The sequence below is a fragment of the Rhopilema esculentum genome, chromosome 8 (assembly GCF_057945365.1).
Source record: "Rhopilema esculentum isolate cy_ngs chromosome 8, ASM5794536v1, whole genome shotgun sequence".
NCBI classification, from domain to species: domain Eukaryota; kingdom Metazoa; phylum Cnidaria; class Scyphozoa; order Rhizostomeae; family Rhizostomatidae; genus Rhopilema; species Rhopilema esculentum.
This window is the reverse complement of record NC_142822.1, coordinates 4,974,303-4,990,032: the sequence shown is the minus strand read 5'-3', so window position 1 is coordinate 4,990,032 and position 15,730 is coordinate 4,974,303. Positions and strand designations below refer to the sequence as shown.

Below are 15,730 nucleotides of genomic sequence, written 5' to 3'. Positions count from 1 at the left end.
CCCTCCGGTATCAATTCTTGTTTTGTTCCCAGCATTTTCAAGCTTAAAGAAATCAAACTCTAGGCTGATTCAATAAAATCTAGATTAACATGCTTATTCAAAATGCAGTATCGCAAGGCAATCTTCAATTTATTAAATGCTAGGCGATTAAAATTATCAGAATCCTTACACATAGGTTTGATTATGAATTCAAAAGCAGTTGTTACAAGGTGGTTGTAAAATCATTTATTTTGTGGTCTGTGATATCCTAGGAAGCCGACAGATTTTTCGGAGCTTCTTACGTCACCTCTTAAAATTTACATTTACAGCGCCAGGGCTGGATATCAAAATGATGATACCGATGAGAGAATTCCAAAATTATTTTAGGTAAAATGTATTTTGATACTGAAAACGGCAATTTAATTGCCGCAATGTTTTTTATTTTGTGCTATCAACTTTATGGTATCAAATATTATCTCCAAAATATCACGAAATGGAGACAAATTGAATAAGAGACTAAGAGGTTCAAGCCCGCCAATGTTGATGTTGTTGTTCATTGAACGAAGAGCGAGCCAAGCAGCAGAGTAGTAAACAAACAAAAGAGTTTCACATGCTGGTGAAACTTTTCTTAAAAATGTATTATGATGTTTCAACGTTAGATATTGTCGCTTTTTTATGCATAGCAGGATGGCTGTTTATGATGTTTGTCCATTTGGTCGCTATTATATATGGGTAAGTATGCATGGCCTAGTCGCGTCTATTGAGATTACATTCCGATACTGCGATCTTGCCTTCCAATCTTTGTATTCGTAAGACATATTAGAACTTAGTTACTGCAAACCACAGTGAATTTTTTTCAACGTTTAAGAAGTATTTTTTGTAATCCTAGTACTCCTGGAAGCCTTTTGCAAAGGTTGAACAAGGATGCAATTGCAATCAATTAGAGTAGAGTTTGCCTTATCAGCAAAAATTCTGTCTCGGGATTTAATACCTTGCTTCATAATCGTGTGATGATATCTTAAATTTAACACTATGCCTTAATGTTAATAATAGATTTATGTAATGGAATTTTCTTTCATTCTATAAAAACTATGCCATTTTTATACAAATTAATTTTAATGGCTTTGAAAAAGCAAACATTTGAGTAAACTAAAGCTTTTCGTCTGACACTCTTCAGAGTTGAAAACGTCAGAGCATAGATCAAAAACTCTATGCTAGGAAATATATATACCCAATTGTGGATCAAAATAGGCCAATCAGAAACGCGAGCACATGACTGTTGAGGTTGACCAATCAGTACCGCTTGCCTATTTAGAATATTATCAATGGAGTCTTAGGTGAAAACGAACTCCTTTTGTCTACACAATAGCGGTTTTTTGTGCTTATGTAGATAGATTCCAAAACTGCTAGACAGAAGGATGATCGGGCTTTACCAATAATCTGAAACATGTCGCCATTATAGTTTTTGGCACAATCTGGGTTTTCCAGTAAATGCTGCCCAATAGCAGAATCGCAGATTTTAGTTGTACTTTTAGATCTGCAAGACCGAGGTGGCTGTTCTCTTTGGGGATGAGTTTTGTTTCTAATACTAGACAGCTTACCCAAAATCACTAGGGAAATCTTCACAGCTAACCTGACAAAAGCAGATGACCTCAAATCCAAGTTCATTTGATATAACTAGACTGTATCATATGTCTGTCTTTTCCAGTCACAATAACCCTCTGAGAAAACCTCCATAGTGCTGTGTTTTGGTGAAACTACTCTGTTTATGATTTGTCATCATAAATCTATCTTTTAGGAAAATACATTTGTACAGTTGGGGGAACTCTACAAATTTAGATGAGTTGCCAGGGGTGACAATATTGAAGGTATTTTCTTGTTGTTTAATGTTGTTTCAAAGAATATATATTTTAACTGAGTTAAATGATCTTTATTATATATCTGGTTGAATAATATAACCAGAGTTTATTAAGAGGTCATCAAATTTTTTCTTGAAATAATTTATTAAAACCTAAACTCAATTTTGCAGTATCACTGGCATACATTGTTCTTAATGACATGATTGTTTGCATTAGACTTGTTTCATATTATATCATTTTCAACAATAGCTGAAGAGAAACTTTTAGAACAGGATGGTATTAAGCTGGTATTCCAAGTTTCATGTTTAATTTTGTCATCTAGGGATCCTCTAGCAACTATTTGAAGATATTTTTTTTCTTTTTTAGCCTGTTGTAGGAGATGATGCTAACTCATACAAGAACTTCCAGTCTTTTTTTGAATTAGAATATCCAAAGGTATGGCAATATTGTCTTTTGTTAGAGTACTAGAATATCACCCATTTTGCATGTATACTTCATTGAAATTTACAGTTAAAAATATTTTTAACTGGAATTTTGTAAGGGTTGAGGAAAGCAAGAACATGTGGCATATTGAGTATGAGGCCACTATTATATTGCCAGTAAAATTTGAAAAAATGGTGATTAAATTGAATCATTACTGAGTTCTGTTTTATTGCAAAGTGATGACATAGTCGATTTGTGATGTTTCTGTCTTGAAGGCTTTTATATTTAAGTTTTGAGTCCTGGTTTTCATAGCAATTTAGCAACAACTTGTATGCCTTGTTGCCCACCTTTGTGTGATTAGTTAGTTAATGGCACTGCAGAGAAATTCTGAAGGGAGCTTTGTTCCAATGCATTGAAGGATCACTACTACCCTTTTGGTAACAGTTTAACAATGTTATAGCAAATTTGTGATTTTTTGCTTTTCCTCTAACATCAGGTACATTTGTCCTGATTTAGAGAGGATATTTCATACCAATATTTGAAGAATAAAATGTGGAGCCTGTTTCTATTTCTATCCTTGAAACTTTTTTTTTAATGCAAATAATGATAAGTTTTCAATCTGATTACTTGATTTTTGACTTTGCTTCCAGCAACCAATTAATACAATTATTTGTTCCACTGTAATTTTAGATATTTATCACAGATAGATGAATGGATAGTGAAATTAATTCTCTATTGGTCTTTTATATAGTGCTCAAATATGTATGTGCAGAGCTGTAACACCTTGATGTATAGAACAGGATGGTCATTGCTTCTCAGTTTGCATTTGATAAAATCATCACACATCACTGATGAGTTTATTATTTGAGGTGGAAATTTGAATGCATTTATTCTGTTTCTTTCCTAGTATGAAATATTATTCTGTTTTCAAAACGATCATGATCCAGCAATAGCGACAATTGAAAAGTTACTTGGTGCATATCCCAAGGCAGATGCAAAAATATTTCGTTGTAAGTATTTTTTCATTGTAGAGCTTTGCCTCAACTTTACTTAAATTTTGTTACTAAATTGCGATTTTCAAGATACTGCTAATTCTTAAATTTATCTATAATATCTGATATAGTTCCTGTTAAAAATTTTTATTGTTTACAGTCAAAATGTTACAGTTGCTTAAGTTCATCAAAATCATACCCCCATATTTCTGCCTTCAACGCAAAAATTTTGTTCGGACGAAGTACATAATCTCTACACAGACTAATCTCAGTGCACTTGGGAAATCACTTAATGATTACAATTTTTGTGTTAGTGCCTCTTCAAGAGAGAAATCCTGGCATGTTTCCAAAGTAACAGCAGGTTGATATCTTGTGTACCTTTTCTAATATTTAAATCGAATTAGTGCACACAACAATAAATGATGTGACAAATGTAGGCTTACCAACTCATTTGGATTGTTTTATGAATATTTTTTCATCTCTGTTCTTTCTAACTTGTTTTCAAAATTCCTTCACTCCCTCAACAATTTTTGTCCTGCAGGTGCTTTAAATGTAGGAGTAAATCCCAAAGTAAACAATATGATGCAGGGATACAATGTGGCAAAGTATAACCTCATTTGGATAAGTGACAGTAGCTTGAAAGGTAAATTATTCAATTCAATTTCGCACATTCATTCACAAAGCCTAAGAAAAGCAGCTAGTGCGCACTTAGGTCTCAGATAATCCCCTTACATGCTAACTGACTTAAGAAATTATTTCCTTCAGCTCCTACACCCACTGCAATCTTTCCAACAAGCTTATCATTTTCTTAAGCTTGCAGAATCAAATTTTGTGCATGAAAAAGGAGCTTTTTATAAATATTTTAATTGTAGTGTTATGCAAAAAAAGGAAGACAAGTGAAAAGAACGAAATAAAGTAGAAAAAATTGATAGCAAACAAAGAGAATTAAATGTAACAGATAGAAGTGAAGAATACAAAATTTTACTATTAATTTATTTAGTTATTTATCATTATTTTTTCTGCAATGTTTTATTTTAAAGAAAGTATCATTATTCTTTTTTAACTGCAATTCAGCATATGTTGAAAGTTTAACAGTTTCAAGCAAGTAGCAATACCCCGAAAAGATTGAATTAAAATAAATTGAATTTAATGGAATTCAATTATATTTAAATTATGTACCACTCAAGATTGTTTGCAAGCAGCAATAAATAGTCATTTTAATTTGCAAAGCTTTTTTATTTTCATTCATAAGTTCTCCATTTCTCTTTTATGCTAAATGAAAGCTTGGAAACTACTGATAAAGAAAATTATTTTGCCAAGTACATGCATGAAGAAAATGACATTTGTCTTTAAGTTGCTGATTCATTTAATAAATCATTTAATGACTCAGGCATGAAATGAAGCGAAATATTTTCTAATTAATGGATGGATCAATTTGCAATTCAAAGGAATGCTGATACAAACCTACTGTGTGTGATTCTAGATAATGTCTCAAAGTGAATTGTTAGGGAAAAGTTTGCTGATTAAAGTCTTTGAAGCTGTGGTGAAATTCCCAACTGTTATGATTCATGAGTTTTTGCAAGGAGGCATTACTAAAATTCCTTTACAATTCCATTTCCAAAAACTTTAAGCCTTTAACCAATCAATTTCTGTGGGGTGAACTAGCATGTCATTGGTCATTGCTTCATTTGATCAGTAATCAGATGAAGAAGAAAACGATTGAAAGTTTATTTGAATTGAACAATGAAACACCAATTGGCCTTCAGTTTCCGGTGACATTTTCTTTTGTAAGAAATTTCTAATTCTGGGAATTATCTTCCTTACTCGATTTTTTGACCCAGTAACATGAGAGTAGGTTGCGTCATAAAACAGTTGTCAAGCAGTCAAAAGTTTAGCTTGAAGCTTTAATATGCGAGTGCCACTCCCAAAGTCTTTATAATTAGAATGATCTCAATATCTTAGGGGGGGTGCACTCACTTTTAATGATATTTGCAAAGGCCAGACCAGAAAATTTTATGGACAACCTAAAATACCAGGCTTTATGTAAATCAACTTTTTCGTTAATGCTTCCCGTGCTAAACAAGAACCATCACTCTTCATTATATAAAAATGAATGAGTTGTGTTGTCCCAGTACCTATAGATATTATATCTGAATCCAGCAATAAAAAACATACAAACTAAAGTTCCAGAAACATAAAATTGTCACGCCGTTGTTCCGTCATAAATTTCTAGGGAATTGAAATATCAGATTCGACAAAATGAATGTCCTAAGACTTTGGAACAACTCATCCTGTATGTTGCAACATTGATTGACTCCCTTGATTGATTTCCCTCCTCAGCTGTATATGTAGTGCCTCGACACTCTGTTCCTTAAAAATTCAAGATTCGTGACAATGATAGAAAAAGGTTTTAGATTCCCAGTGAAAAGCAGATAACCTTCATATATTTTTGCTAAAGATATTTTTGCTAAAGCAGTTATCACGAATGAACAGTGTCTGAATCTTCTAAAGAGCGTTCTGAGTCTTTTTGTCAGCTTACAAAATGATTATCTCTATGCCAAACCAAAAATTTTGATTTGAAAACCAAATCTTAAATCCCGTCTTCTGCAACCTATCACGTGATGTGTCACTGTCTTGGCCTCTGAACAGTTTGCTGTTTTTTGTCAGACCACAGGTCGACAATAGTCACCAAGTAATCTTTTTCACAGACTGAAGCCTTGGTTTTGGATCGCTTCCTTTCTAACAGGCGTATTCATTTTTGTGTTATGTTTTTAAGCATGGATGCTGTTGCATGGCATTATTAACTACCTATAAGAAACGAGTGTTGGACAATCAGAAAAAAACAAGAAACTTTATAACTCGGAGCCAAAAATTGAAAAACAATTGAATTTTGAAAAAACCGAAACTACGAAATTTCACGAGAGTCCACCAATCTGATTGACTAGAAGACATAAATGAATCAAATGGATAAAATGAATCAAAATAATAAAAATGGTACAAGTATTTGAAAACAATTGACCTGTCTGCTTGCAGCCACATGAATAATTGTAAGACCCCGAATGTTAAAATCAATGAAATCACAATTAAGAAACTTTTAGGGAAACAACGAGTATTAAAATTTCCCAAAGCATTAAGAATTTGAAGTATTTAACTTTAATCTTTGTTTCTTTTAAACAAGTTGAGTTTAGCAATAATGGATTGATATTTTCTAGTAACGCCCAACACCCTGCAAGAAATGGTATCTCATATGAAGCAGAAAGTTGCAGTTGTTCATCAGGTAAACGGGAGCTTCGTTAAAAAGTTCACTTATTTGTCAAAACGCAAAAAATTTGAATAACGCCAGTAATCAGTTTTTAAAAGCCACCCACTCTTTCTGTATAAATCGTATCTGGTTAATCGTTCTGCCTTTGGTAGTTTCCATCCAAACTAATTAGGGGGATTTCCTGCCACCGCATATAGGTTTTTGAATTCAGGCCAATTATTTTGCTAGGCCTGAAGCTGAAGTTTTATATATTTTTATTCGTTTATCATCTGTCTTGAATTCATAAACTGTTTAATTTGATTAATTAGTAGAAAAGTAACATGGAAAAAGCCAGTGAGTAATTTGCAACTAAAAAGAAATTCCCTGCCACAAATTATTGGGATCAACTATGGCAAAACTCCGCCAATTTGGAATGCAAAACGTTGAATTATTCTGTTACCACTTCTATAGAAAAGTACTTCCGCATTAGTTTTTTGGTTAATTTGACGTAGGCTTTTAAATTTTCAGAGACTTGCACTGGTATTCTGTGATATACATGTTTACCGTTTTTCCATATTTTTCCAAGTGCCGTAGTTTGTTTACGTACGATTAACTGGAAAGTTTTTAGAGTGGCATTTTTAATCCATCAGGGGGTTTATTAAGAATTTTAGAAAGTGGGTACAATTTAAGTAAGAGGGAAATTGTATTCCGAAAATTCCCCCTTTACATTTCCTAAAGCAGAGGTATCGTCCCATCGCGAAAAATTTCTCATCAATAATAGAAAAATGTAGAAAAAAACCATTTTCAGCATTAATAATGGGGTTTTTTATTCATTCCAAAAAATTACATGGCAAGTTACTAAAATACCATAAAGTACACGCTTTTATACATACACTACAAATATGATACCCCATGGAGCACCAACTTTGCCCCCCTAAGCCCCTATTTCTACCACCCTTTTTGAAGAATCTCGTGTTCCCTTTAGACCGCTCTGTAAAATACCCAATGATGGGTTTTAACATTTCTATCAAAGTATTATATAAGTTTGAATCTATCAAAGTTTATACAAGTCTCATAAAACCTTATATCAATATTTTCTATTTGAAGTTGCCATTCATTACAAATGGAGATGGATTTGGAGAAAGCTTAGAAAAGGTGATTTTATTATTGATCGAATCAAGTTGCTAATTTCTTAAGCGTATAAAATTCTCATTTTGTGTCAAGCTCTGTAAAGCCTATGTAGGAACTTCCTCAAAATTTGTATATAAACATATATGTGCGTTATAACCGAATATTCATTAACGACAAGCAGTTTTTCGAAAATCTGTCATAAAAACATTTCCAAATTTCTCTGTCTACTAGACTCTTTCGTTTCAGGTAAGGCTATTAAAACTATATTAATGAGAATGAATTCTGCCCTTAACTGCATAAAGAAATTTAAACGAAATAAAATAAAACAGTCTGTCGCAATAATTTTCTTACACAGTCCAGAACAGCTTCAAATGGAGCACTGCAGCAACACAGCTCCACGATGAAGCACTCAATTTAAGAGGCCACTCGTTCTTTCTGAATTTTCTTCAGCAAAGTTTACACTTCTTGTGTTTTCATTTTCAGCTGAATCCATACCTAGCAAGCCGACGAATAACCTTTATAATTGCATAGTCCTTTTAATGTCTCTTTATGATGATTTAAACGTCTGTTGCCTTGAATTCTGTGTTGCAATTCCTATGTAAGAACACTATGTTGATCCCCCTCCCCCCTCCTCCACTTGATTTCGCAAGATTTATCCCCAGTCGTTTTCTCCATTACTTGTATTACTTTTGCAGAAAAATAATGTCAGAGTTTTCAACTCTGTGTCAGTTTGTAAACAGTCAATGTTTTTATTTACATTAAATGACAAATGTTTAGACCCATTTCAACATTTCTACCGCACGGGGGTACTTACCAAATTACCAAACTCAAATACTTACCAGAAGTTTCACAAAACTTTTTTTTTCCTCCTCACGTATTAGGCTGTACAAATTAAATCATTAATTTTGAAATTCGATTAAAGTTTCGAAAACTTTTTAAATGCAGTTACCAGTAACCTTCGAAAAGATGTTTTGCAATACAAATACGAGGTCAAATGAGTTTTCACAGCCCCCCCCCCCCCCCTTCAAAATGATGACTGGTTCTGCCCTCAATGCCTGACCACACCTCCTGACCCGGCTGTGCCTAGCTAAACCCTTCAAAATCTCAATGTCTGCACGATATCAGTGTAGGTTTACATGGTGTTAGAATCCTAATTGATAAGCATCCACGCCCATATACATTATTCCTGTAATCCAATTTAAGTTATAAAGCTGCTCTAAATTTGGAGCCAATAGAGGCTTGTTCTTGGCTACGGTCGCCTACGACTAAACTTTCAAATAAAAAGTTTCAAAGCCCGAAATATAGTTATATTTAAATTCCTACCCCCCAATAGATTCCATGGATGTAGGTCTATATTTTAAGTGTCATTGGTTTTGATTAAAGTTATTCATCTTCTAGCCAGAAAAGGATGGTATCGAATATTCCACATACTAAAAAGACGATTTCGTCGGTACTCCTGTCCAAATGTTTCCGCTCAGTTGTTTTTCAGTGTTGTGGCATAGGGGCGGCTGTGTGGACGGTTACCCCTTAGCAATATATAAAAATATGATATCGCCAATACCCAAGGTTTTCACTATACCAAAAAGGTCTTTCTGTTGTGTTGTTTTCACTCAAGTTTTTTGCACTATTAATTGCTGATGATGGTGCTGCAGCCAAGTGGTCTCTGCGCAGTTTTTTATTCATTGGCGCACCATTTGGATTTATCATGTCACAGACTGTATATCACTGAGCGTTAAAATAAGGCATATGCTTCGTCCCTGTTTATAAAGAGAGCAATGGTCTTTGAAATTGCAAGAGTTTTCATGGTCAAATCTAAAAGCAAATTTGTTTGGAAGGGACGTACTTTTTTTCGTCATTCACCTGTCAAATCGCCTGTTCTATTAACAGTCTTGTCTTGAATCAATTACCTTTATGTGTGCCATTTACTAACATGAAAGAATGTGATCTTTTGCCCGTGCTTCTACTTGAATATGTCCACAAAGGTGTGGTTTAGTGTGTTATTTCAAGCTGCAGAGGTCAGATTGCTCTCTTTTCACATTCTAAATGTGTGCATGAAAAGCGATCAGATTTTGCTTTGGGGTTTTTTGTGATTTCTCTTGACAATGTATAAATTTTTCAAATTAAGATAAGCGATATGATTGGATGAAGCGAAGGCTAACCCTATTTGCTTTTAGATATCCTGACTTTCAATGACTGATGATGAAGCAGCTTATTTGAAAGCCTTTCAAAGAGGCCTCTGAGCACAACACTATTTTGGCTTTCAATGTTTTGCTGTCTGCCACAGTTCTCGCATCTACTTTCTTTTGTACCCTCGAGCCCTATAAGCGTCAGCCAAGCAGAGCCATCGCTACGGTGGCGCTTGGGGGGGGGGGGGTTGGTGACACCTAATTTGAAAAAATTTCATTTTTAACAATGATATAACTTTGTTGCCATGTAGGGCTGCTTGGTCGTCAAATTTTCAGAGTTGTCTACAAATATAGGTTGAATCACCCATTTTGTCGGCAAATGGGACCCAATTGAGCACCACTATCAACGGCCTTGTAGCCACGTAAAATACTTTGGAATTCTGCCGAGGTATTACGCGTTCGTTTAGTTTTTATTCTTGTTTTGTAGGTTTACTTCGGTACACAGCATGCCCGTGTGTACTTGTTCACCAACTGTATGCAACTTCAGTGTGTTAATGGCATGTCAAGTCTCATTAACAAAACAGCTCTTGAAGAAATCGGTGTGTGTTAATTCGTGAAAATTCTTTCACTTTAGTAGGCGAACTTGTCAAATGAGTAACCCATGATTTTTATTAAAAATATCCTTATATCACATGCGATTATTAAATTTATTTCTGTCTACCGAAAGAGAAAGAAAATCTGACTAGATAATTTGCTAAAAAGGAATCCATCGTAGTGCCTTCCGCATTGTCACTGCCTGATGTTATGGTTTTTGGTAAATAATGTTATATGAGTCACAGTACAGAAAGTGTCTAACAAATGGTAGCTGAATAGTGCTCCCAACAGAGTGTCTTCTAGAACAGAAAGACAGTTCTAAATGACATCCGCTTTTCCTGCTTTCTCCTAGATACTTTAGAAGATATATTATATATGTTAGCACTTTGTATCCCCCGGTGAGAGGGCCCTTTTTCTTTTAATTTTGTGTGTTTTCTATTTCCTTTTTTGCTTTCTTTAGGGGGTCTTCGATCACTTTCTGACTACATCGCTGAAGATTATTACATGTGCAAAGAGTTTTACAAAAGGTATGGATTCTGTATACATAAAACGTAGCGGAAGACTTGTGACAATTTTATCCAACCTTTTTCTCTTCTTTCCGAATGTATTTAAACAGAAAAATATATCACAGTAAACTATTCAGAATTCTTGTAATTCTATGTACAATAAATTTCTTGGTTTCAAGCTATCCAGTAATTGCCAAAATCATTAAAATGCTTTCTTACAGATGTTCACTAAAAAAAAATTTCTGGCCGGTATTCTAAGAATGCATAAATTATATAAAAACTTGAAAGCTACTGTTAAGCTAAACGATTCCTCAAATCTTTAGCAAAATACAAATGTCAAATACAAAATACAAATACAAATACAAATACAAAATACAAACCCCTTCTCTTCAATATTTTTGTTTGATTATGATATCTTGAGGATAACTGTTCTTAGCAGATATTCCAGTAGTCTTGATAAGCCTTTCTTTGATGAGCTAGCGTTCTAGGGTTTTTTCATTTAGTTAAATTTTTCATGTTTTAGGAAACCTTTATTTAATCTTTAAAACGAATTATTCTTTGACCTGCTTTCTTTTTGCAAAGGGGCTACAAGCTTGTTCTTAGCACACTGCCTGCCTTGCAAAATCCAGAAGTAAGAACCGTAGCCAAATTTAGAGACAGAATGGTCAGGTAACGCTTTCTGATTTTTAAGTAAACCTTTTCCCAGTTTGATAGATCGATAAATTCTTACAAAGTGTAGAAAAAGTGTTCATCCTCTCTTTGGCAAAGAGTCCAAGACATTCCTCAGAAAAACATTGGAAAAGAAGGCCTGGCCTTTGCAATGTAGCTTGACTTTGTCAAATGGCCTTCTTCACGATTACTGGCATTTTCCCCGGACTCTGAATATTGATTTGGTGCCGTAATTTAATTTACATGTATTTTTTTGTATTTATTATTTTGTTTTGAGTGGACAAAGCTACTGCTTAGCCTTTTGCTGCCTGACTGTCAATATTTGAATGATGATAAGTTGAACACTTGTATAATACTAAGGACATGGAAGTACCACTGCATTAGGGGATTATTTTCTGTTCAATACTCCTCAAAATATAAAACATTCAAATTATAAGGTAGCCTAAGCGTAACTGCGAGGGAAATAGAAGCCTTTGCTGGCCCTTTTGCTTTTATACCAAATAGAGTTCTATTGAGTTCCATTTCACAAATACAATCTGCAACTCTTTCCGGTCCTCCCGAATCCCGAAACCGCTACTTTCTGAACTCATGTCAGCTCTAATATGTGTCCATGTAGTGTCAGCTTAATTTCTATGAAAGCGATTCTGGTGGAGTTTTCCTTACCTATCTAGCTATTGTTCCACCTGTCTAGCTTTCTTCATCCAATAATTCAAGTATTGTTTTGAAAGAGCTTTCACTATCTCTCTGTGTATCGAAAACCCATAATCAGGATGCTTTTCAAAACTTATAATTGTGATATCTTAATTAACTTTTGCTGGTAGACAGTCTCGTTACTTCCTTGTCATTCTTTGTATTACCTTTATTTTTCTTTATTGGTTTATCTAAACAATGAAATATTTATAAGTATGTTTGTATTTGTTAGTTGAATTTTATGATCTTTGAATTTCTCAACGACAACATTGATATTGTTCCATTTCGTTCCCAGATGGACCAGGCTACGTCTTACTATGGAACCCTTCCCACAATGTCTCGAACCACTAACAGAATGTTTTGTAATTGGCTTATGTATGGCGTTAGCGGTCAACTATTTCACCAACCGGTCTATCATCTTCTCATTTGCTCAACATTGCCTTATTTGGTTCGTCTCGGACCAAATCCTCCTCCGCATTGTACAAGGGGTATGTCTGCCATTCATTACATTTTCATGGTATCATAACCCAAGAATTTGATGTAGAAAATCACGTCACTGACTCTTTAACAAATGAATATCTCGAAACCAGAAAATGTGGAGTAATTTCCACTCCAGTATAATTTACTAAGAACACAGTCGCTGCCAACAGCTCTCGTAATATTGCTGTTCTTCTGTTCTACAGCCCTCGTAATATTGCTGTATAAGTGTTTTTTGGAAAAGTTCATTTGTTGCAGGTAGAAAATGCCAGCATCAAGCCATAAAATCCATTGAACTTTAACGAATCTCTTTGTAGCACGTGAAGAGAGTAGTTTCGGAGATTCAATAGAGAATATGCAGAAATTTAGTGAAGTGTATCAAAAAAGATATACAGGCATTGTAGATTTAAGGGAAAGGTTACAAGATAGCTCTGCTCGGGTGTCAATAACGCAAATTATGAATTACTCTTGCCCAGGACTGCTTAATCCTTTTTTGTCTACATGGTTGAAATAACGAGTGTCCAATATGTTTCGTTGGTTAGCAAATCTGATCCCGTGTACATTTGTGGCAACAAAAAGATTAAGAAAATCGCTTGGAATTTACCTTAGGCCAATAAGTTCTTGAGTTATTATGTTAGCTTTTAGTGCTTCATTCGTGCTTCGAGTTTGTTCAGCTATTTATTCAGACAACACATGTAATATTAAATAACGTTTGCTCTTTTTATTGGAAGCTGTTTACAATTGTTAGCTTAGAATCTTGCTGCTTTTACGTGGGTTCCATTTGCAGCAGGAACAAAATGTGAAATAGTACATAAAACAAGGAACTGTTTCGTGGAGAAAAATTTCAGGGGGTATCCTCCACCAGTTCTTTATTATGTTCATCAAAGCAACCATTGAAGTTTCCGTTGCTTGGTTATTAACTTTATCTCGTAACCAGAAATCTGAGATGAGCAAGATTGCTTGACAAAGGTCACATTAATGGGTCTGTATAGAACCCCCGTCTTTAGCACTCAATTCAAGAGCGAGTCTTGAAAGAAGTTATTTTCCAAGGAGGTAACCGATGATTTCAGCTATGACCAACAAGAAAAGCGCTTTCTCAACACCATATTTGGCGATAGTTTAAAGAAATGTGTATCGCTTCCTAATCTAGTTAAATACATAAATGAAATTTTGTTATCTAAAAATTCTTGTTTGATTTGCGTCCCAAATCATCTTGACCCATAAAGACATACTGCGTCGAGTAAGCCTTTTGCAAGACGTATGTCGATATGGCGCTCTAGAGACTTCTATTTAACATTTATTAGGCCTGAAGAAAAGTAATAGCAAAAGTATTGATGCATGCGTTTTTCCAGTAGTCTGAGATTTCTAGCTGAACAGTTAACATGTAAAAAAACAGACTAGAGTTATTTGACAGCCTGAACGTTACGAATTAATACTTTTAATGCACGGAAAAAGATGTTGATAGAAGTCATCAAAATTTTATATGGGCAGTCAACTTAAGAAAAATTTTTTTTGAATAATTTTATTTTTCCACTCTGTTAAGGAGCCGGTGGTCATGGTCTGTGTTATAGTGTTACGTTCTTAGGGAGTCTGTCCCCTTCGTGATGCTCAGCGAAAATTGCGCTAATGTGGTTCTTCATGCTGATTGTTTATTTGTGCATTGAATCAACGATGCATGAATATCGTGGCCATAAAAAGAGATACTGAGAACAATGGGGGAGATACTGCCTTTAAAAAGGTGCCGTCTCAAAAATGACTAAATTACCAAGGCAGGAAGTGAATTTGCCAATATTTGGGTACTAACAAGAAAGCTGAGTTCCCTCTGAGCCCTCACAGTAGCGTTACATCTTTTTTATTGGTAGTTTTTGCTTAATGTAAAATTTACTTAATGCCTACGTAAGCCTGTCTTTTTATCCGTTGCTATTTTCTTCTTCTCAGCCAAATGGACCATTGCCGTCGTTGCTGAGGCGATCTTTGGTGTGGCTTTTCCGTGAAACGTGCACTTATTTCTTATACCTGCAAGGCTTATTTGGTCGTAGTGTGGCCTGGAGAACTAGGAAGTTCAAATTATCCGTTGGTGGTAAGGCTAAAGCTGTAAACCACAATTCTTACAATGACTGAAAAAACTGTTTTTAATCGTTAGCTAAATATTTTAATTGTCTTTTATCAGAACACTCAAATAGACATTTTTAACAAGCTTAGGATAGTGAATTTAAAATTTGAGCCATATTCTTCCTTAAAAATTTTCTGTAAACTAACTTTTCCATAAACTTAATCGTTTTGTATTTATTTAAAGTATTTGCTTTGCTATACATTAATTTTAGGACAAATGAACAAATGAGTCAAAAATTAGTTTTCAATCGAAAGATATGGCTGTAAATATAAAGTAGGAAGGAAAAGGCAGCCATTTGCCCTCCACTGTGCCCCACTTTTGGAGCAAGATAATTATTTCTTCTGAGAAAATCTTCTGAGTAATACATTTGGTACTCAGGCAGAGCAAAAAAGAAAAAAGTGTGATATGTCTTGTTATATTTTATAGCTCCTCTTATTCAAAAAGGTATCTGGGGTTTCAAGATAAAAGGTACTGCTAAAAACGAGTAAGTTTTCAAGGCTTATATATTTTGGACCAGCATTGAAGAAGACGCGTTTATTGTACTTAATCGTTTCTACACCTAAGGCCGTAAAGTGCTGACATTAATGTGTTTAAAGTACCCTTAGTACTGTGTCATGGCCCGATTGGCTTACATAAAGGTGCGTGAATTTCAAGGATCTTGTTATGCAGTTATGAGTACCGCTCAAATAGCTTTGAACTTGACGTTTAATATGTTAGGATCTCTATCATTTGTCCTTAGGCGTAGAATAATTAAAAGCTGTTGACCTGCTTCTTAAAGCTTTTTAAAGGACCTTTCTTGTATGCTTTTATTTTCTCAAACAGCTGTGATAATTAAATGACATGAATTTGGCATTTTAGGCCAGCACATCCAGATTTCAGTATTACAGTTTGTAAATCTTTTGATTTTTTCGCCTTGTACCCTCCTCTTTT

At 34.5% G+C, this 15,730-nt stretch overlaps 1 protein-coding gene across 1 annotated transcript; it reads left to right on the top strand.

The window, feature by feature from the left end:
- Nucleotides 1-508: 508 nt before the first annotated feature.
- Nucleotides 509-15,695, top strand: LOC135694912 (ceramide glucosyltransferase-B). The gene is made up of 12 exons (XM_065213795.2): nucleotides 509-711; nucleotides 1,778-1,847; nucleotides 2,205-2,273; nucleotides 3,169-3,271; nucleotides 3,795-3,896; nucleotides 6,466-6,530; nucleotides 7,602-7,649; nucleotides 10,239-10,350; nucleotides 10,806-10,872; nucleotides 11,434-11,520; nucleotides 12,506-12,698; nucleotides 14,626-15,695. Exons 1-12 carry the CDS (start codon nucleotides 590-592, stop codon nucleotides 14,806-14,808), a joined length of 1,221 nt encoding a protein of 406 aa, XP_065069867.1. The 5' UTR covers nucleotides 509-589; the 3' UTR covers nucleotides 14,809-15,695.
- The last annotated feature ends 35 nt before the right edge of the window (nucleotides 15,696-15,730 follow it).